An 18,204-nucleotide genomic window follows, 5' to 3' on the forward strand; every position below is an offset into this window, starting at 1 on the left:
GCCAGAGACCCCAAACCTGGTGCCACTAGGAGAGTGGTAGTGCCTCAGCTGTTCAGAGAGTTCATCCTAACATTGGCCCATGACATTCCCCTTGCTGGACATTTGGGACAAACCAAGACGTGGGAGAGGTTAGTCAACCACTTCTACTGGCCCAATATGTCCAGCATGGTTAAGGAGTTTTGCCTCTCCTGCCCCACCTGTCAAGCCAGTGGTAAGACAGGTGGGCATCCAAAGGCCCCCCTCATTCCACTTCCAGTGGTGGGGGTGCCCTTTGAAAGAGTGGGTGTGGACATAGTTGGTCCACTGGAACCTCCCACAGCCTCAGGAAATATGTATATCCTGGTAGTAGTGGATCATGCTACCAGGTATCCTGAAGCTATTCCCCTTAGGTCGACTACTGCCCCTGCAGTAGCCAAGGCCCTCATTGGTATCTTTACCAGAGTGGGTTTCCCTAAGGAGGTGGTGTCTGACAGAGGTACCAACTTCATGTCAGCATACCTAAAGCACATGTGGAATGAGTGTGGAGTGACTTATAAATTCACTACACCATACCATCCACAAACTAATGGCTTGGTTGAGAGATTCAACAAGACATTAAAGGGCATGATCATGGGGCTCCCAGAAAAACTCAAAAGGAGATGGGATGTCCTCCTGCCATGTCTGCTTTTCGCTTACAGGGAGGTACCACAGAAGGGAGTAGGGTTCTCACCCTTTGAACTTCTGTTTGGTCATCCTGTAAGGGGACCACTTGCCCTTGTTAAAGAAGGCTGGGAGAGACCTCTCCATGAGCCTAAACAGGACATAGTGGACTATGTACTTGGCCTTCGCTCTAGAATGGCAGAGTACATGGAAAAGGCAACCAAAAACCTTGAGGCCAGCCAACAGCTCCAGAAGTTTTGGTATGACCAAAAGGCTGCACTGGTTGAGTTCCAACCAGGGCAGAAGGTCTGGGTTCTGGAGCCTGTGGCTCCCAGGGCACTCCAGGACAAATGGAGTGGCCCTTACCCAGTACTAGAGAGGAAGAGTCAGGTCACCTACTTGGTGGACCTGGGCACAAGCAGGAGCCCCAAAAGGGTGATCCATGTAAACCGCCTTAAGCTCTTCCACGACAGGGCTGATGTCAATCTGTTGATGGTAACAGATGAGGATCAGGAGGCAGAGAGTGAACCTCTCCCTGATCTCCTGTCATCAGACCCAAAAGATGGTACAGTAGATGGAGTGATCTACTCAGACACCCTCTCTGGCCAACAGCAAGCTGATTGTAGGAGAGTCCTACAACAGTTTCCTGAACTCTTCTCCTTAACCCCTGGTCAGACACACCTGTGTACCCATGATGTGGACACAGGAGACAGCATGCCTGTCAAGAACAAAATCTTTAGACAATCTGACCATGTTAAAGAAAGCATCAAGGTGGAAGTCCACAAGATGCTGGAATTGGGAGTCATTGAGCGCTCTGACAGCCCCTGGGCTAGCCCAGTGGTCTTAGTCCCCAAACCTCACACCAAAGATGGAAAGAAAGAGATGAGGTTTTGTGTGGACTACAGAGGGCTCAATTCTGTCACCAAGACAGATGCCCATCCAATTCCAAGAGCTGATGAGCTCATTGATAAATTAGGTGCTGCCAAATTTCTAAGTACCTTTGACTTGACAGCAGGGTACTGGCAAATAAAAATGGCACCTGGAGCAAAAGAAAAGACAGCATTCTCCACACCTGATGGGCATTATCAGTTTACTGTTATGCCCTTTGGTTTAAAGAATGCCCCTGCCACCTTCCAAAGGTTGGTGAATCAAGTCCTTGCTGGCTTGGAGTCCTTTAGCACAGCTTATCTTGATGATATTGCTGTCTTTAGCTCCACCTGGCAGGATCACCTGGTCCACCTGAGGAAGGTTTTGAAGGCTCTGCAATCTGCAGGCCTCTCTATCAAGGCATCCAAATGCCAGATAGGGCAGGGAACTGTGGTTTACTTGGGACACCTTGTAGGTGGAGGCCAAGTTCAGCCACTCCAACCCAAGATCCAGACTATTCTGGACTGGGTAGCTCCAAAAACCCAGACTCAAGTCAGGGCATTCCTTGGCTTGACTGGGTATTACAGGAGGTTTGTGAAGGGATATGGATCCATTGTGACAGCCCTCACTGAACTCACCTCCAAGAAAATGCCCAAGAAAGTAAACTGGACTGTGGACTGCCAACAGGCCTTTGACACCCTGAAACAGGCAATGTGCTCAGCACCAGTTCTCAAAGCTCCAGATTATTCTAAGCAGTTCATTGTGCAGACTGATGCCTCTGAACATGGGATAGGGGCAGTTTTGTCCCAAACAAATGATGATGGCCTTGACCAGCCTGTTGCTTTCATTAGCAGGAGGTTACTCCCCAGGGAGCAGCGTTGGAGTGCCATTGAGAGGGAGGCCTTTGCTGTGGTCTGGTCCCTGAAGAAGCTGAGACCATACCTCTTTGGGACTCACTTCCTAGTTCAAACTGACCACAGACCTCTCAAATGGCTGATGCAAATGAAAGGTGAAAATCCTAAACTGTTGAGGTGGTCCATCTCCCTACAGGGAATGGACTTTATAGTGGAACACAGACCTGGGACTGCCCATGCCAATGCAGATGGCCTTTCCAGGTTCTTCCACTTAGAAAATGAAGACTCTCTTGGGAAAGGTTAGTCTCATCCTCTTTCGTTTGGGGGGGGGTTGTGTAAGGAAATGCCTCCTTGGCATGGTTGCCCCCTGACTTTTTGCCTTTGCTGATGCTATGTTTACAATTGAAAGTGTGCTGAGGCCTGCTAACCAGGCCCCAGCACCAGTGTTCTTTCCCTAACCTGTACTTTTGTATCCACAATTGGCAGACCCTGGCATCCAGATAAGTCCCTTGTAACTGGTACTTCTAGTACCAAGGGCCCTGATGCCAAGGAAGGTCTCTAAGGGATGCAGCATGTCTTATGCCACCCTGGAGACCTCTCACTCAGCACAGACACACTGCTTGCCAGCTTGTGTGTGCTAGTGAGGACAAAACGAGTAAGTCGACATGGCACTCCCCTCAGGGTGCCATGCCAGCCTCTCACTGCCTATGCAGTATAGGTAAGACACCCCTCTAGCAGGCCTTACAGCCCTAAGGCAGGGTGCACTATACCATAGGTGAGGGTACCAGTGCATGAGCATGGTACCCCTACAGTGTCTAAACAAAACCTTAGACATTGTAAGTGCAGGGTAGCCATAAGAGTATATGGTCTGGGAGTCTGTCAAACACGAACTCCACAGCACCATAATGGCTACACTGAAAACTGGGAAGTTTGGTATCAAACTTCTCAGCACAATAAATGCACACTGATGCCAGTGTACATTTTATTGTAAAATACACCACAGAGGGCACCTTAGAGGTGCCCCCTGAAACTTAACCGACTATCTGTGTAGGCTGACTAGTTCTAGCAGCCTGCCACAAACCGAGACATGTTGCTGGCCCCATGGGGAGAGTGCCTTTGTCACTCTGAGGCCAGTAACAAAGCCTGCACTGGGTGGAGATGCTAACCCCTCTCCCAGGCAGGAATTGTCACACCTGGCGGTGAGCCTCAAAGGCTCACCTCCTTTGTGCCAACCCAGCAGGACACTCCAGCTAGTGGAGTTGCCCGCCCCCTCCGGCCAGGCCCCACTTTTGGCGGCAAGGCCGGAGAAAATAATGAGAATAACAAGGAGGAGTCACTGGCCAGTCAGGACAGCCCCTAAGGTGTCCTGAGCTGAGGTGACTCTAACTTTTAGAAATCCTCCATCTTGCAGATGGAGGATTCCCCCAATAGGGTTAGGATTGTGACCCCCTCCCCTTGGGAGGAGGCACAAAGAGGGTGTACCCACCCTCAGGGCTAGTAGCCATTGGCTACTAACCCCCCAGACCGAAACACGCCCTTAAATTTAGTATTTAAGGGCTACCCTGAACCCTAGAAAATTAGATTCCTGCAACAAGAAGAAGGACTGCCCAGCTGAAAACCCCTGCAGCGGAAGACCAGAAGACGACAACTGCCTTGGCTCCAGAAACTCACCGGCCTGTCTCCTGCCTTCCAAAGATCCTGCTCCAGCGACGCCTTCCGAAGGGACCAGCGACCTCGACATCCTCTGAGGACTGCCCCTGCTTCGAAAAGACAAGAAACTCCCGAGGACAGCGGACCTGCTCCAAGAAAAGCTGCAACTTTGTTTCCAGCAACTTTAAAGATCCCTGCAAGCTCCCCGCAAGAAGCGTGAGACTTGCAACACTGCACCCGGCGACCCCGACTCGGCTGGTGGCGACCCAACACCTCAGGAGGGACCCCAGGACTACTCTGATACTGTGAGTACCAAAACCTGTCCCCCCTGAGCCCCCACAGCACCGCCTGCAGAGGGAATCCCGAGGCTTCCCCTGACCGCGACTCTTTGAAACCAAAGTCCCGACACCTGGGAGAGACCCTGCACCCGCAGCCCCCAGGACCTGAAGGACCGGACTTTCACTGGAGGAGTGACCCCCAGGAGTCCCTCTCCCTTGCCCAAGTGGAGGTTTCCCCGAGGAACCCCCCCCTTGCCTGCCTGCAGCGCTGAAGAGATCCCTAGATCTCCCATTGACTTCCATTACAAACCCGACGCTTGTTTCTACACTGCACCCGGCCGCCCCCGCGCTGCTGAGGGTGAAATTTCTGTGTGGACTTGTGTCCCCCCCGGTGCCCTACAAAACCCCCCTGGTCTGCCCTCCGAAGACGCGGGTACTTACCTGCAAACAGACCGGAACCGGGGCACCCCCTTCTCTCCACTCTAGCCTATGTGTTTTGGGCACCACTTTGAACTCTGCACCTGACCGGCCCTGAGTTGCTGGTGTGGTGACTTTGGGGTTGCTCTGAACCCCCAACGGTGGGCTACCTTGGACCAAGAACTGAACCCTGTAAGTGTCTTACTTACCTGGTAAAACTAACAAATACTTACCTCCCCTAGGAACTGTGAAAATTGCACTAAGTGTCCACTTTTAAAACAGCTATTTGTGAATAACTCGAAAAGTAGACATGCAATTTTGATGATTTGAAGTTCCTAGAGTACTTACCTGCAATACCTTTCGAATGAGCTATTACATGTAGAATTTGAACCTGTGGTTCTTAAAATAAACTAAGAAAAGATATTTTTCTATATAAAAACCTATTGGCTGGATTTGTCTCTGAGTGTGTGTACCTCATTTATTGTCTATGTGTATGTACAACAAATGCTTAACACTACTCCTTGGATAAGCCTACTGCTCGACCACACTACCACAAAATAGAGCATTAGTATTATCTATTTTTTACCACTATTTTACCTCTAAGGGGAACCCTTGGACTCTGTGCATGCTATTCCTTACTTTGAAATAGCACATACAGAGCCAACTTCCTACACTGTTCTAAACATGTTAATATGAAAGAGCAAGTGTTGAAAAACAAACCCACTCACCTTTCAATCATAGATCCACAGTGTTATCTTTCATGCAACCCACTCTTTCTCCTGAGTCGATTCAATTTTCACTTAGTGCTTTAGTGTTTGAAGTTGTCTCCAGTGGTGGAGCTTACATTATATCCATGCATTGACCTGATTAGACAACTGTCTTAAATTTGTTTCAGGCGTGCTGTATGGTTAATGTACCAAGGATTATCAACCTGTTGCTGATGAATAGTAAAGGCATCTCGATTTGAAAAATGGCAAGGTTGGTGATCTGTATAAGTAACATCTCCATAGCTTTAACCTTTCTCACCTTGCTTTCTCCCCTTCTTTGGTAGGTGGTGCAGCCAGAAGCCCAAGAGAATGGCCAGGGCACTGAGGAGGAAAAGGAACCAGAGGAAGAGCCCAGACCTCGACCACCTCCTCCACCCGAGGTGCCCATGGAGAACGAGGTCCCTCCCCCTGTGGAGCCAGAAATTCAGAAAGGTGAGAGCAGCATTGAAATGAGAAGGATGAACTGGATTTTGTCGCAGTAATCTGCCTAGTGCAGTTCTGGTATTCTACTTTGTTGCAAAGAATTGTACAAAAACCTTAGCCCGAATGTGCATTGTTCTCTTCACCCATTTTCTTCCATGTGTCGTGTTTGCCAGTGGTCCTCGTTTAATAGTCTGACTGCTTATCGGTGCCCTGTGGCTTGCAAGGTTGTCTTCTTTCTGGGAAATGTGGATCTGGTGAGATGTTCCTGTAAGTCAAGTGATGTTGCTACTGTAGCTCTCTCCCTCCAGGAATTGATATTGCACTACTTTCTGTGGTGTTACTGTAGGAGGCTGGCTCAGTTTATGGTGCACACCTATGTTAAGGCACCCTATACTGAGTCCAGGCAATCCTTTATGATAGTGAATAGGAGTCCATATAGCAAAAGCTCTCTAGGGGTAGCTGAGATGAGCAGTAGAAGCGTATCCAGGAGGAATGTAAATCACTTGCAATACCACAGTAGGCAGACAGTAACTCACAAGAAAGAACCACACAAATATTGCAAAAATAAAGGATACTTTATTACAGCACTGTAGGAAGTTGGCTCTGTATATACTATTTCAGAGTAAGAAATACCGTGCACAGAGTCCAAGGGTTCCCTTTAGAGGTAAGATAGTGGCAAAATTAGATAATTCTAATGCTCTATTTTGTGGTAGTGTGGTCGAGCAGTAGGCTTATCAGAGGGTAGTGTTATGCATTTGTTGTACACACACAGGCAATAAATGAGGAACACACACTCCAAAGACTTTACTCCAGGCCAATAGTTTTTATATAGAAAAATATATGTTCGATGGCATATGTTGCTGCAGATACACATGTTTGGCACAGTCCGCTGCCTGGTGTTGGGCTCGGAGTATTACAAGTTGTTTTTCTTCGAAGAAGTCTTTTTTGGTCACGGGACCGAAGGACTCCTCCCTCTTCGGCTCCATTGCGCATGGGCGTCGACTCCATCTTAGATTGTTTTTTTCCGCTGTCGGGTTCGGACGTATTCCTTTTTGCTCCGTGTTTCGGTTCGGAAAGTTAGTCAGAATCTCGGAAGAAAGCGTCGGTATTGTTCCGTTCGGTATCGGGATAGTTAGGTACATCTACACCGATCATTGGAAGACTTTGGGGTAGCTTCGATTTCCCCATCGGGGCCTGGTCGGCCCGACCGCGTGCGACATCGAAGCCGATGGAACGGACCCCGTTCCGTTTCTGCCCAAAATGTCACAGTAAGTATCCTTATACAGATCAGCACTTGGTCTGTAACTTGTGCTTGTCCCCCGAGCACAAGGAGGATACCTGTGAGGCCTGTCGAGCCTTCCGGTCCAGAAAAACACTCCGGGACCGAAGAGCCAGGCGTCTACAAATGGCGTCCACGCCAACAAAACAACGTTTCGACGACGAAGAGGAAACATTCTCGGTTCCGGACTCAGAATCCGGAGACTCCGACGTCGAACAACAGCAACAAACTGTGAGTAAGGCGTCGAAAAGTAAAACCATCGACAAAACGAAAGCCCAGGGGACGCCACTGCCAACAGGCCATGGCTCAACCCATAAAACAGGCGACCCGTCGAAGGCGCCGAAAAAGGGCACGCCCATAGCGAAGACACCCGACTCCGGTCGAGGGACCGCCATGGAGCAACCTCGGAGCCGAGAAAGCGGCTCCGAGAGACAAAAACAAGATACCGGCACCGAAAAACATCGGCACCGAGAATCCATGCCGAAAGGAACAAAAACTCTGTCGGTGCCGAAACCGAAAAAAGATTCTCTCTCGGCGCCGAAAAATACCACACCTTCATCCTACTCAGAGGAACAAGGAATAAGTGGCCAGATGCACAGATTTGGACAAGAGCTCCAAAGTGTAGAATCAGACTACACACAAAAGAGACTGTACATCCAGCAAGACACAGGGAAGATATCAACCCTTCCCCCAATAATGAGGAAAAGAAGGATCAGTCTCCTCAAGGATGACGCACAACCACAAGCCAAAGTGGTTAAAAAAGTCACGCCTCCGCCCTCTCCACTACAACAGGCATCGCCGGCACAAACACCGCCACAAATGCACTCACCAGCGCAAACTACCATAAGTCAAGATAATCAGGATCAAGACGCTTGGGACCTATACGACACCCCAGTGCCGGACAATGATCCAGATTCATACCCCACAAAGCCGTCACCGCCAGAGGACAGTACCTCATACTCACAACTGGTGGCTAGGGCTGCAGAATTCCACAATGTCCAACTGCATTCCGATCCTATAGAGGATGATTTTTTATTTAACACCCTCTCGTCTACACATAGCCAATATCAATGTCTCCCAATGCTACCGGGGATGTTACGGCACGCAAAACAAATTTTTGAAGAGCCCGTAAAATCAAGAGCCATCACCCCAAGGGTGGATAAAAAATACAAACCACCACCCACAGATCCAGTGTTTATTACTTCGCAGTTACCACCTGACTCCGTAGTAGTAGGGGCAGCTCGCAAAAGAGCAAATTCCCATACATCTGGCGACGGCCCACCTCCGGACAAAGAAAGCAGAAAATTTGATGCGGCAGGAAAAAGAGTAGCATCACAGGCAGCCAACCAGTGGCGCATCGCAAATTCTCAAGCGCTGCTGGCCAGATATGACCGCGCTCACTGGGATGAGATGCAACTTCTCGTAGACCATCTTCCCCAAGAATACCAAAAAAGGGCGCAGCAAATAGTTGAAGAGGGACAAACGATCTCAAACAATCAAATCCGCTCTTCACTGGACGCAGCCGATACTGCAGCGAGAACAGTCAACACTGCTGTCACCATAAGGAGACACGCTTGGCTCCGCACTTCAGGCTTCAAACCTGAAATCCAGCAGGCTGTCCTTAATATGCCCTTCAACGAAAAACAACTTTTTGGCCCTGAAGTGGACACAGCCATTGAAAAACTTAAAAAGGACACAGACACGGCCAAGGCCATGGGCGCACTCTACTCCCTGCAGAGCAGAGGCTCTTTTAGAAAAACTCCATTTAGAGGGGGGTTTCGTGGCCAACCCACAGACACCACCAGCCAACAAACAAGAACCACACCATATCAGGGTTCCTTCCAAAGGGGAGGTTTCAGGGGATATAGAGGGGGTCAATTCCCAAGGAGTAGGGGAAGATTCCAGACTCCAAAAACACCTCCACCTAAACAGTGACTTTCAAGTCACGCAACCCCTTCACTCAACACCAGTGGGGGGAAGACTAAGCCAATTCTACCAATCTTGGCAACAGATTACAACAGACAATTGGGTATTAGCAATAATCCAACATGGCTATTGCATAGAATTCCACAAATTCCCACCAAACATCCCTCCCAAAACACGCAAAATGTCACCACAACATTTAGAACTTTTAGGACTAGAAGTTCAAGCACTACTGCAAAAGGATGCAATAGAGTTAGTACCAGTACAACAAAAAAACACAGGAGTTTACTCCCTGTACTTTCTAATTCCAAAAAAAGACAAAACATTAAGACCAATATTAGATCTCAGGACACTAAATACCTACATCATATCGGACCATTTTCACATGGTCACACTACAAGACATCATTCCACTGCTCAAACAGCAAGATTACATGACCACATTAGACCTAAAGGATGCGTACTTTCATATACCAATACACCCTTCTCACAGAAAGTACCTACGGTTCGTATTCAAAGGAATACATTACCAATTCAAAGTGTTGCCATTCGGAATAACAACTGCACCAAGAGTGTTCACAAAATGTCTAGCAGTAGTAGCAGCACACATCAGGAGACAACAGATACATGTGTTCCCTTACCTAGACGATTGGCTAATCAAGACCAACACAGTAAAAAAATGCGCAAACGACACCACATGTGTCATACAAACCCTTCACAAACTGGGGTTTTCCATCAACTATACAAAATCACACCTAGAACCGTGTCAGACACAACAATATCTAGGAGCAACCATCAACACATCAAAAGGAATTGCCACTCCAAGTCCACAAAGAGTGCAGGCATTCCACAAGGTAATAAGTGCTATGTTTCCAAACCAAAAGATACAAGCAAAATTTGTGCTAAAACTTCTAGGCATGATGTCATCATGCATAGCCATTGTCCCAAACGCAAGACTACACATGCGACCCTTACAACAGTGTCTAGCATCACAATGGTCACAGGCACAGGGTCAACTTCAAGATCTGGTGTTGGTAGACCGCCAAACATACCTCTTGCTTCTATGGTGGAACAGCAAAAATTTAAACAAAGGGCGGACATTTCAGGACCCAGTGCCTCAATACGTTATAACAACAGATGCTTCCATGACAGGGTGGGGAGCACACCTCAATCACCACAGCATTCAAGGACAATGGGATATACACCAAACAAAATTTCATATCAATTACCTAGAACTGTTAGCAGTATTTCTAGCGTTAAAAGCCTTCCAACCCATAATAACACACAAATACATTCTTGTCAAAACAGACAACATGACGACAATGTATTATTTAAACAAACAAGGAGGAACACACTCAACACAATTGTGCCTCCTAACACAAAAAATTTGGCAGTGGGCGATTCACAACAACATTCGCCTAATAGCACAATTTATTCCAGGAATACAAAACCAACTAGCAGACAACCTTTCGCGAGACCACCAACAAGTCCACGAATGGGAAATTCACCCCCAAGTTCTGAACAAGTACTTTCAAATTTGGGGAACACCCCAGATAGATTTGTTCGCAACAAAAGAAAACTCAAAATGCCAAAACTTCGCATCCAGGTACCCACACCGCGAATCACAAGGCAATGCTCTATGGATGAGTTGGTCAGGGATATTTGCATACGCTTTTCCCCCTCTCCCTCTCCTTCCATATCTAGTAAACAAGTTGAGTCAAAACCAACTCAAACTCATACTGATAGCACCCACATGGGCAAGACAACCTTGGTATACAACTCTACTAGACCTTTCACTAGTACTGCATGTCAAACTACCCAACAGACCAGATCTGTTAACACAACACAAACAACAGATCAGGCATCCAAACCCAGCATCATTGAATCTGGCAATTTGGCTCCTGAAATCCTAGAATTCGGACACTTAGACCTCACACAAGAATGCATGGAGGTCATAAAACAAGCTAGAAAATCTTCCACTAGACACTGCTATGCATCTAAGTGGAAAAGATTTGTTTACTACTGCCATGCCAATCAAATACAACCATTACATGCCTCTACGAAAGACATAGTAGGATACTTACTACATTTGCAAAAAGCAAATCTCGCTTTTTCATCTATAAAAATACACCTCGCAGCAATATCTGCTTACCTACAAACTACTCATTCATCGTCTCTATTTAGAATACCAGTTATTAAAGCATTCATGGAAGGGCTAAAAAGAATTATACCACCAAGAACACCACCAGTTCCTTCATGGAATCTTAACATCGTCTTAACAAGACTCATGGGTCCACCTTTCGAACCCATGCATTCCTGTGAAATGCAATATCTAACCTGGAAAGTCGCATTTCTCATTGCAATCACATCCCTCAGAAGAGTAAGTGAAATACAGGCATTTACCATACAAGAACCATTTATTCAAATACCAACAATAAAATAGTTCTAAGAACAAATCCAAAATTTCTGCCAAAAGTAATCTCACCATTCCATTTAAATCAAACAGTAGAATTGCCAGTGTTCTTCCCACAACCAAATTCCGTGGCTGAAAGGGCACTACATACATTAGACATCAAAAGAGCACTAATGTACTACATTGACAGAACAAAGCTAATCAGGAAAACAAAACAACTGTTCATAGCTTTTCAAAAACCACACATAGGAAATCCAATCTCTAAACCAGGCATTGCTAGATGGATAGTCAGATGTATTCAAACATGCTATCTTAAAGCCAAAAGAGAATTGCCTATTACACCAAAGGCACACTGTAGGAAGTTGGCTCTGTATGTGCTATTTCAAAGTAAGGAATAGCATGCACAGAGTCCAAGGGTTCCCCTTAGAGGTAAAATAGTGGTAAAAATAGATAATACTAATGCTCTATTTTGTGGTAGTGTGGTCGAGCAGTAGGCTTATCCAAGGAGTAGTGTTAAGCATTTGTTGTACATACACATAGACAATAAATGAGGTACACACACTCAGAGACAAATCCAGCCGATAGGTTTTTATATAGAAAAATATCTTTTCTTAGTTTATTTTAAGAACCACAGGTTCAAATTCTACATGTAATATCTCATTCGAAAGGTATTGCAGGTAAGTACTTTAGGAACTTCAAATCATCAAAATTGCATGTATACTTTTCAAGTTATTGACAAATAGCTGTTTTAAAAGTGGACACTTAGTGCAATTTTCACCGTTCCTGGGGGAGGTAAGTTTTTGTTAGTTTTACCAGGTAAGTAGGACACTTACAGGGTTCAGTTCTTGGTCCAAGGTAGCCCACCGTTGGGGGTTCAGAGCAACCCCGAAGTCACCACACCAGCAGCTCAGGGCCGGTCAGGTGCAGAGTCCAAAGTAGTGCCCAAAACACATAGGCTAGAATGGAGAGAAGGGGGTGCCCCGGTTCCGGTCTGCTTGCAGGTAAGTACCCGCGTCTTCGGAGGGCAGACCAGGGGGGTTTTGTAGGGCACCGGGGGGGACACAAGTCCACACAGAAATTTCACCCTCAGCAGCGCGGGGGCGGCCGGGTGCAGTGTAGAAACAGGCGTCGGGTTCGCAATGTTAGTCTATGAGAGATCTCGGGATCTCTTCAGCGCTGCAGGCAGGCAAGGGGGGGATTCCTCGGGGAAACCTCCACTTGGGCAAGGGAGAGGGACTCCTGGGGGTCACTTCTCCAGTGAAAGTCCGGTCCTTCAGGTCCTGGGGGCTGCGGGTGCAGGGTCTCTCCCAGGCGTCGGGACTTTAGGTTCAAAGAGTCGCGGTCAGGGGAAGCCTCGGGATTCCCTCTGCAGGCGGCGCTGTGGGGGCTCAGGGGGGACAGGTTTTGGTACTCACAGTATCAGAGTAGTCCTGGGGTCCCTCCTGAGGTGTTGGATCGCCACCAGCCGAGTCGGGGTCGCCGGGTGCAGTGTTGCAAGTCTCACGCTTCTTGCGGGGAGCTTGCAGGGTTCTTTAAAGCTGCTGGAAACAAAGTTGCAGCTTTTCTTGGAGCAGGTCCGCTGTCCTCGGGAGTTTCTTGTCTTTTCGAAGCAGGGGCAGTCCTCAGAGGATGTCGAGGTCGCTGGTCCCTTTGGAAGGCGTCGCTGGAGCAGGATCTTTGGAAGGCAGGAGACAGGCCGGTGAGTTTCTGGAGCCAAGGCAGTTGTCGTCTTCTGGTCTTCCTCTGCAGGGGTTTTTCAGCTAGGCAGTCCTTCTTCTTGTAGTTTCAGGAATCTAATTTTCTAGGGTTCAGGGTAGCCCTTAAATACTAAATTTAAGGGCGTGTTTAGGTCTGGGGGGTTAGTAGCCAATGGCTACTAGCCCTGAGGGTGGGTACACCCTCTTTGTGCCTCCTCCCAAGGGGAGGGGGTCACAATCCTAACCCTATTGGGGGAATCCTCCATCTGCAAGATGGAGGATTTCTAAAAGTTAGAGTCACCTCAGCTCAGGACACCTTAGGGGCTGTCCTGACTGGCCAGTGACTCCTCCTTGTTTTTCTCATTATTTTCTCCGGCCTTGCCGCCAAAAGTGGGGCCTGGCCGGAGGGGGCGGGCAACTCCACTAGCTGGAGTGTCCTGCTGGGTTGGCACAAAGGAGGTGAGCCTTTGAGGCTCACCGCCAGGTGTGACAATTCCTGCCTGGGGGAGGTGTTAGCATCTCCACCCAGTGCAGGCTTTGTTACTGGCCTCAGAGTGACAAAGGCACTCTCCCCATGGGGCCAGCAACATGTCTCGGTTTGTGGCAGGCTGCTAAAACTAGTCAGCCTACACAGATAGTCGGTTAAGTTTCAGGGGGCACCTCTAAGGTGCCCTCTGTGGTGTATTTTACAATAAAATGTACACTGGCATCAGTGTGCATTTATTGTGCTGAGAAGTTTGATACCAAACTTCACAGTTTTCAGTGTAGCCATTATGGTGCTGTGGAGTTCGTGTTTGACAGACTCCCAGACCATATACTCTTATGGCTACCCTGCACTTACAATGTCTAAGGTTTTGTTTAGACACTGTAGGGGTACCATGCTCATGCACTGGTACCCTCACCTATGGTATAGTGCACCCTGCCTTAGGGCTGTAAGGCCTGCTAGAGGGGTGTCTTACCTATACTGCATAGGCAGTGAGAGGCTGGCATGGCACCCTGAGGGGAGTGCCATGTCGACTTACTCGTTTTGTCCTCACTAGCACACACAAGCTGGCAAGCAGTGTGTCTGTGCTGAGTGAGAGGTCTCCAGGGTGGCATAAGACATGCTGCAGCCCTTAGAGACCTTCCTTGGCATCAGGGCCCTTGGTACTAGAAGTACCAGTTACAAGGGACTTATCTGAATGCCAGGGTGTGCCAATTGTGGATACAATGGTACATTTTAGGTGAAGGAACACTGGTGCTGGGGCCTGGTTAGCAGGGTCCCAGCACACTTCTCAGTCCAGTCAGCATCAGTATCAGGCAAAAAGTGGGGGGTAACTGCAACAGGGAGCCATTTCTTTACACACACTCAACCAGAAAGAAAGGTGCTACAATGGCCTTTCTAGGAAACATTCCTATGAGCGAAATATGTAAGGCTGCAACCTGGTCTACGCCTCATACGTTTACTAAACACTACTGTGTAGACGTACTAAATGCACAACAAGCTACAGTGGGCCAAGCTGTACTAAGAACATTATTCCAAACTACTTCAACTCCTACAGGCTAAACCACCGCTTTTAGGGGAGGTAACTGCTTTATAGTCTATGCCAAACATGTGTATCTGCAGCAACATATGCCATCGAACTGAAAATGTCACTTACCCAGTGTACATCTGTTCGTGGCATTAGTCGCTGCAGATTCACATGTACCCTCCCACCTCCCCGGGAAGCCTGTAGCCGTTTAGAAGTAGATCATAAATCTTAAACATCTGTACATTTGTAAATAATTATTATAAACTCTTAACGTACATACATATTCACTCCATTGCATGGGCACTATTTATAGCAAACAACTCCATCCTCACCCTCTGCGGGGAAAACAATCTAAGATGGAGTCGACGCCCATGCGCAATGGAGCCGAAGAGGGAGGAGTCCTTCGGTCCCGTGACCAAAAAAGACTTCTTCGAAGAAAAACAACTTGTAATACTCCGAGCCCAACACCAGGCAGCGGACTGTGCCAAACATGTGAATCTGCAGCGACTAATGCCACGAACAGATGTACACTGGGTAAGTGACATTTTCATTTCTTTATTTTAGAACCACAAGATTCAGAATTTAGGTAAGTACATAAATTGTAAGGTACTTCACACAGGTAAGTATGGAACTTTGAATTAAAACAGTAATGTACACAGTTTTGGCAAAAATGGCAATACGCTATTTTAAAAGTGAACTCAGTGCAAAAATCTACAGTTCCTAGGGGAGGTAAGTATTGGTTGGTTTCTCAGGTAAGTAAAGCACTTAAAAGAACAGTCTCCTGGGCATAGGCAGCCCACTGTTGGGAGTTCAAGTCAACTCCAAGCACCCAGCAACACAGGGAAGGTCAGGTGCAGAGGTCAAAGTAGGGCCCAAATAGCATATGCGCCTATGGAGAACAGGGGTGCTCTAGTTCCAGTCTGTTAGCAGGTAAGTACCTGCGTCCTCGAGGAGCAGACCAAAGGGTTTTGTAGAGCGGTGGGGCGGTCACAAACAGGCACACAAAATACACCCTCAGCGGCACAGGGGTGGCTGGGTGTAGTGTGCGAAGTAGGTTGTTGGGTTTTGTGTTGAAATCAATGGAGGGACCTGGGGGTCAATCTGGTGATACAGGCAGGGCACAGGGGGGCTTCTCGGGCCAGCCACCGACTGGGCTAGGATGAGGGCCGCCTGCTGGTCACTCCTGCACCGGTGGTTGGTTCCTCTTGGTCCTGGGGGCTGCGGGTGCAGTGCTTCTTCCAGGCATCTGGCTCCTTTGTTACCAGGCAGTCGTGGTCAGGGGCAGCCTCTGGATCCTCTTGGCAGGCGTCGCTGTGGGGTTGCAGGGAGGTCGACTCAGGGTGTCCATGTCGTTGGGGTCGTCTGGGGGTCCTCTCTGTGGTGTTAGTTCCTCTGACCACGAGCCAGGGGAGTTTGGTGCAGTGTGTGAAGACTCGCTCTTCCGGAGTGAGGCTGGAGTCTCTTTAAAGTTGTTTTCTTTGTTGCAGTTTTTGGACAGAGCTGCTGTCCTTTTGAAGGTTCTTGGTCCTTTAGGTGCAGGTCAGTCCTCTGAGTCCTCAGAGGTCGCTGGGCCCGCTGGATCCGCTAGATGTGTCACTGTGCAGGTTCTCGGAGTCTGGAGACAGGCAGGTATGGCAAGTTGTCGTCTCCATCGCCTCTACAGGGCTTTTATGGCCAGCAGTCCTTTCTTCAGGTTGCAGGAATCTGGTTTCCTGGGTCCAGGGTTGCCCCTAAATACTCATTGTAGGGGTGTGTTTAGGTCTGGGAGGCAGTAGCCAATGGCTACTGTCCTGGAGGGTGGCTAAACCCTCTTTGTGCCTCCTCCCTGTGGGGAGGTGCACATCCCTAATCCTTTTTTGGGGGGTGGGGAGGGGAACCCTCCAAAACAAGATGGAGGATTTCTTAAGGCAGGGGTCACCTCAGCTCAGGACACCTTAGGGGCTGTCCTGACTGGTGGGCGACGACTACTTGTTTTTCTCATTATCTCCTCCGGACTTGCCGCCAAAAGTGTGGCTGTGTCCAGAGGGGCGGGCATCTCCACTAGCTGGAGTGCCCTGGGGCGCTGTAACACCATGCTTGAGCTTTTGAGGGTCACCGCCAGGTGTTACAGTTCTTGCAGTGGGAGGTGAAAAGCACCTCCAGCTAGTACAGGCTTTGTTCCTGGCCACAGGAACTCATCTCAGTGGCAGGCTGGCACAGACCAGTCAGTCCTGCACTGAAGGATTGTGTAAAATACATGGGGCATCTCTAAGATGACCTCTGTATGCATTTTTTAATAAATGGGTTTATTATTCTGAGAAGCTTGATACCAAACTTCCCAGTATTCAGTGTAGCCATTATAGAACTTTGGAGTTTGTTTTTGGCATACTCCCAGACCATATACTTGATAGGGCCACACAGCACTTACAATGTCTACGAATGGACTTACACTGTAGGGGCATATTGCTCATGGAGCTATGCCCTCCTGTGGTATAGTGCACCCCTGCCTTAGGGCTTTAAGGCTTGCTAGAGGGGTGACTTTCCTATACCACTGGCAGTATTTTTTGTGCATGGCCTCCTGAGGGGGATGCCATGTCGACTTTGTGTGTGTTGGTGGGGAGAAAAAGGCAATCTGCAATGGCAGTGTGCATGTGTTAGGTGAGAGGTCCCATAGGGTGGCACAACACATGCTGCAGCCCTTGGGGACCTTTCCTGGTCACAGGGCCCTTGGTACCACTGGTACCTTTCACAAGGGACTGATTTGTGTGCTAGGGGTGTGTCAGTTGTGGAAACAATGGTACATTTTTAGTCAAAGAACACCGGTGCTGGGGCCTGGTTAGCAGGGTCCCAGCACACTTCAGTCAAGTCAGCAATCAATATCAGGCAAAAAGTGTGGGGTGGGGGCAACTGCAACAAGGAGCCATTTTCCAACAGAGCCTGAAGATCCCTGGGAAGAAGAGCGAACAAGCCTTGGTAGCTGCAGGAGTCGAGGTGCGCAGGGGTAGCATCCAGCATGGAGAGGCAAAGACTCGCCACCTTCAAAGTTAGACAGCTGGTAGAGGGGACCAAGGGGACCACTCAAGACCACCATCTTTGTTGCAGGATCACGCAGAGCTGCAGGAGAGAGGAACCACACAGCCGGTCGTTGTTGCAGTTAGTGCCTGCGGATGCAAGGGAGTGACTCCTTCACTCCATGGGAGATTCCTTCTTGCTTCTTGGTGCAGACTGAACACTTGGCGCCCTCACAAGATGCACAGCCAGGGAAATGTTGCAGTTGCTGGAAGGATCTGGAGAAACAATGTTGCAGATTGAAGTTGTCGCTGGAGCTGCACATTGTAGGTTCCTGTGAAGTCCAGTTGCAGTTCCAGTGGCCAGACGGCGAAGTAAGCATTGCATAGTAGTCCTGCTGGAATCTTGCACGTTGAATCTAAGGACCCACCCAAGGGTGAGACCCTATATAGCCCTAAAAGGGCGATTAGTAACCTAGCAAGGTGACCACCTATCAGGA

General features: G+C 48.5%; 1 protein-coding gene across 3 annotated transcripts in view; it reads left to right on the plus strand.

The window, feature by feature from the left end:
• The window catches only part of ACIN1 (apoptotic chromatin condensation inducer 1), a 729,433-nt gene that overhangs the window by 584,334 nt on the left and 126,895 nt on the right, over nucleotides 1-18,204 (plus strand). For all 3 annotated transcript variants that reach the window (XM_069238220.1, XM_069238221.1, XM_069238222.1), the window contains exon 15: nucleotides 5,757-5,904. In XM_069238220.1, the coding sequence (XP_069094321.1) occupies nucleotides 5,757-5,904 (148 nt within the window). The remainder of the gene's footprint in view (nucleotides 1-5,756; nucleotides 5,905-18,204) is intronic.

Source organism: Pleurodeles waltl, chromosome 6, assembly GCF_031143425.1.
Source record: "Pleurodeles waltl isolate 20211129_DDA chromosome 6, aPleWal1.hap1.20221129, whole genome shotgun sequence".
In the NCBI taxonomy this organism is placed as follows: domain Eukaryota; kingdom Metazoa; phylum Chordata; class Amphibia; order Caudata; family Salamandridae; genus Pleurodeles; species Pleurodeles waltl.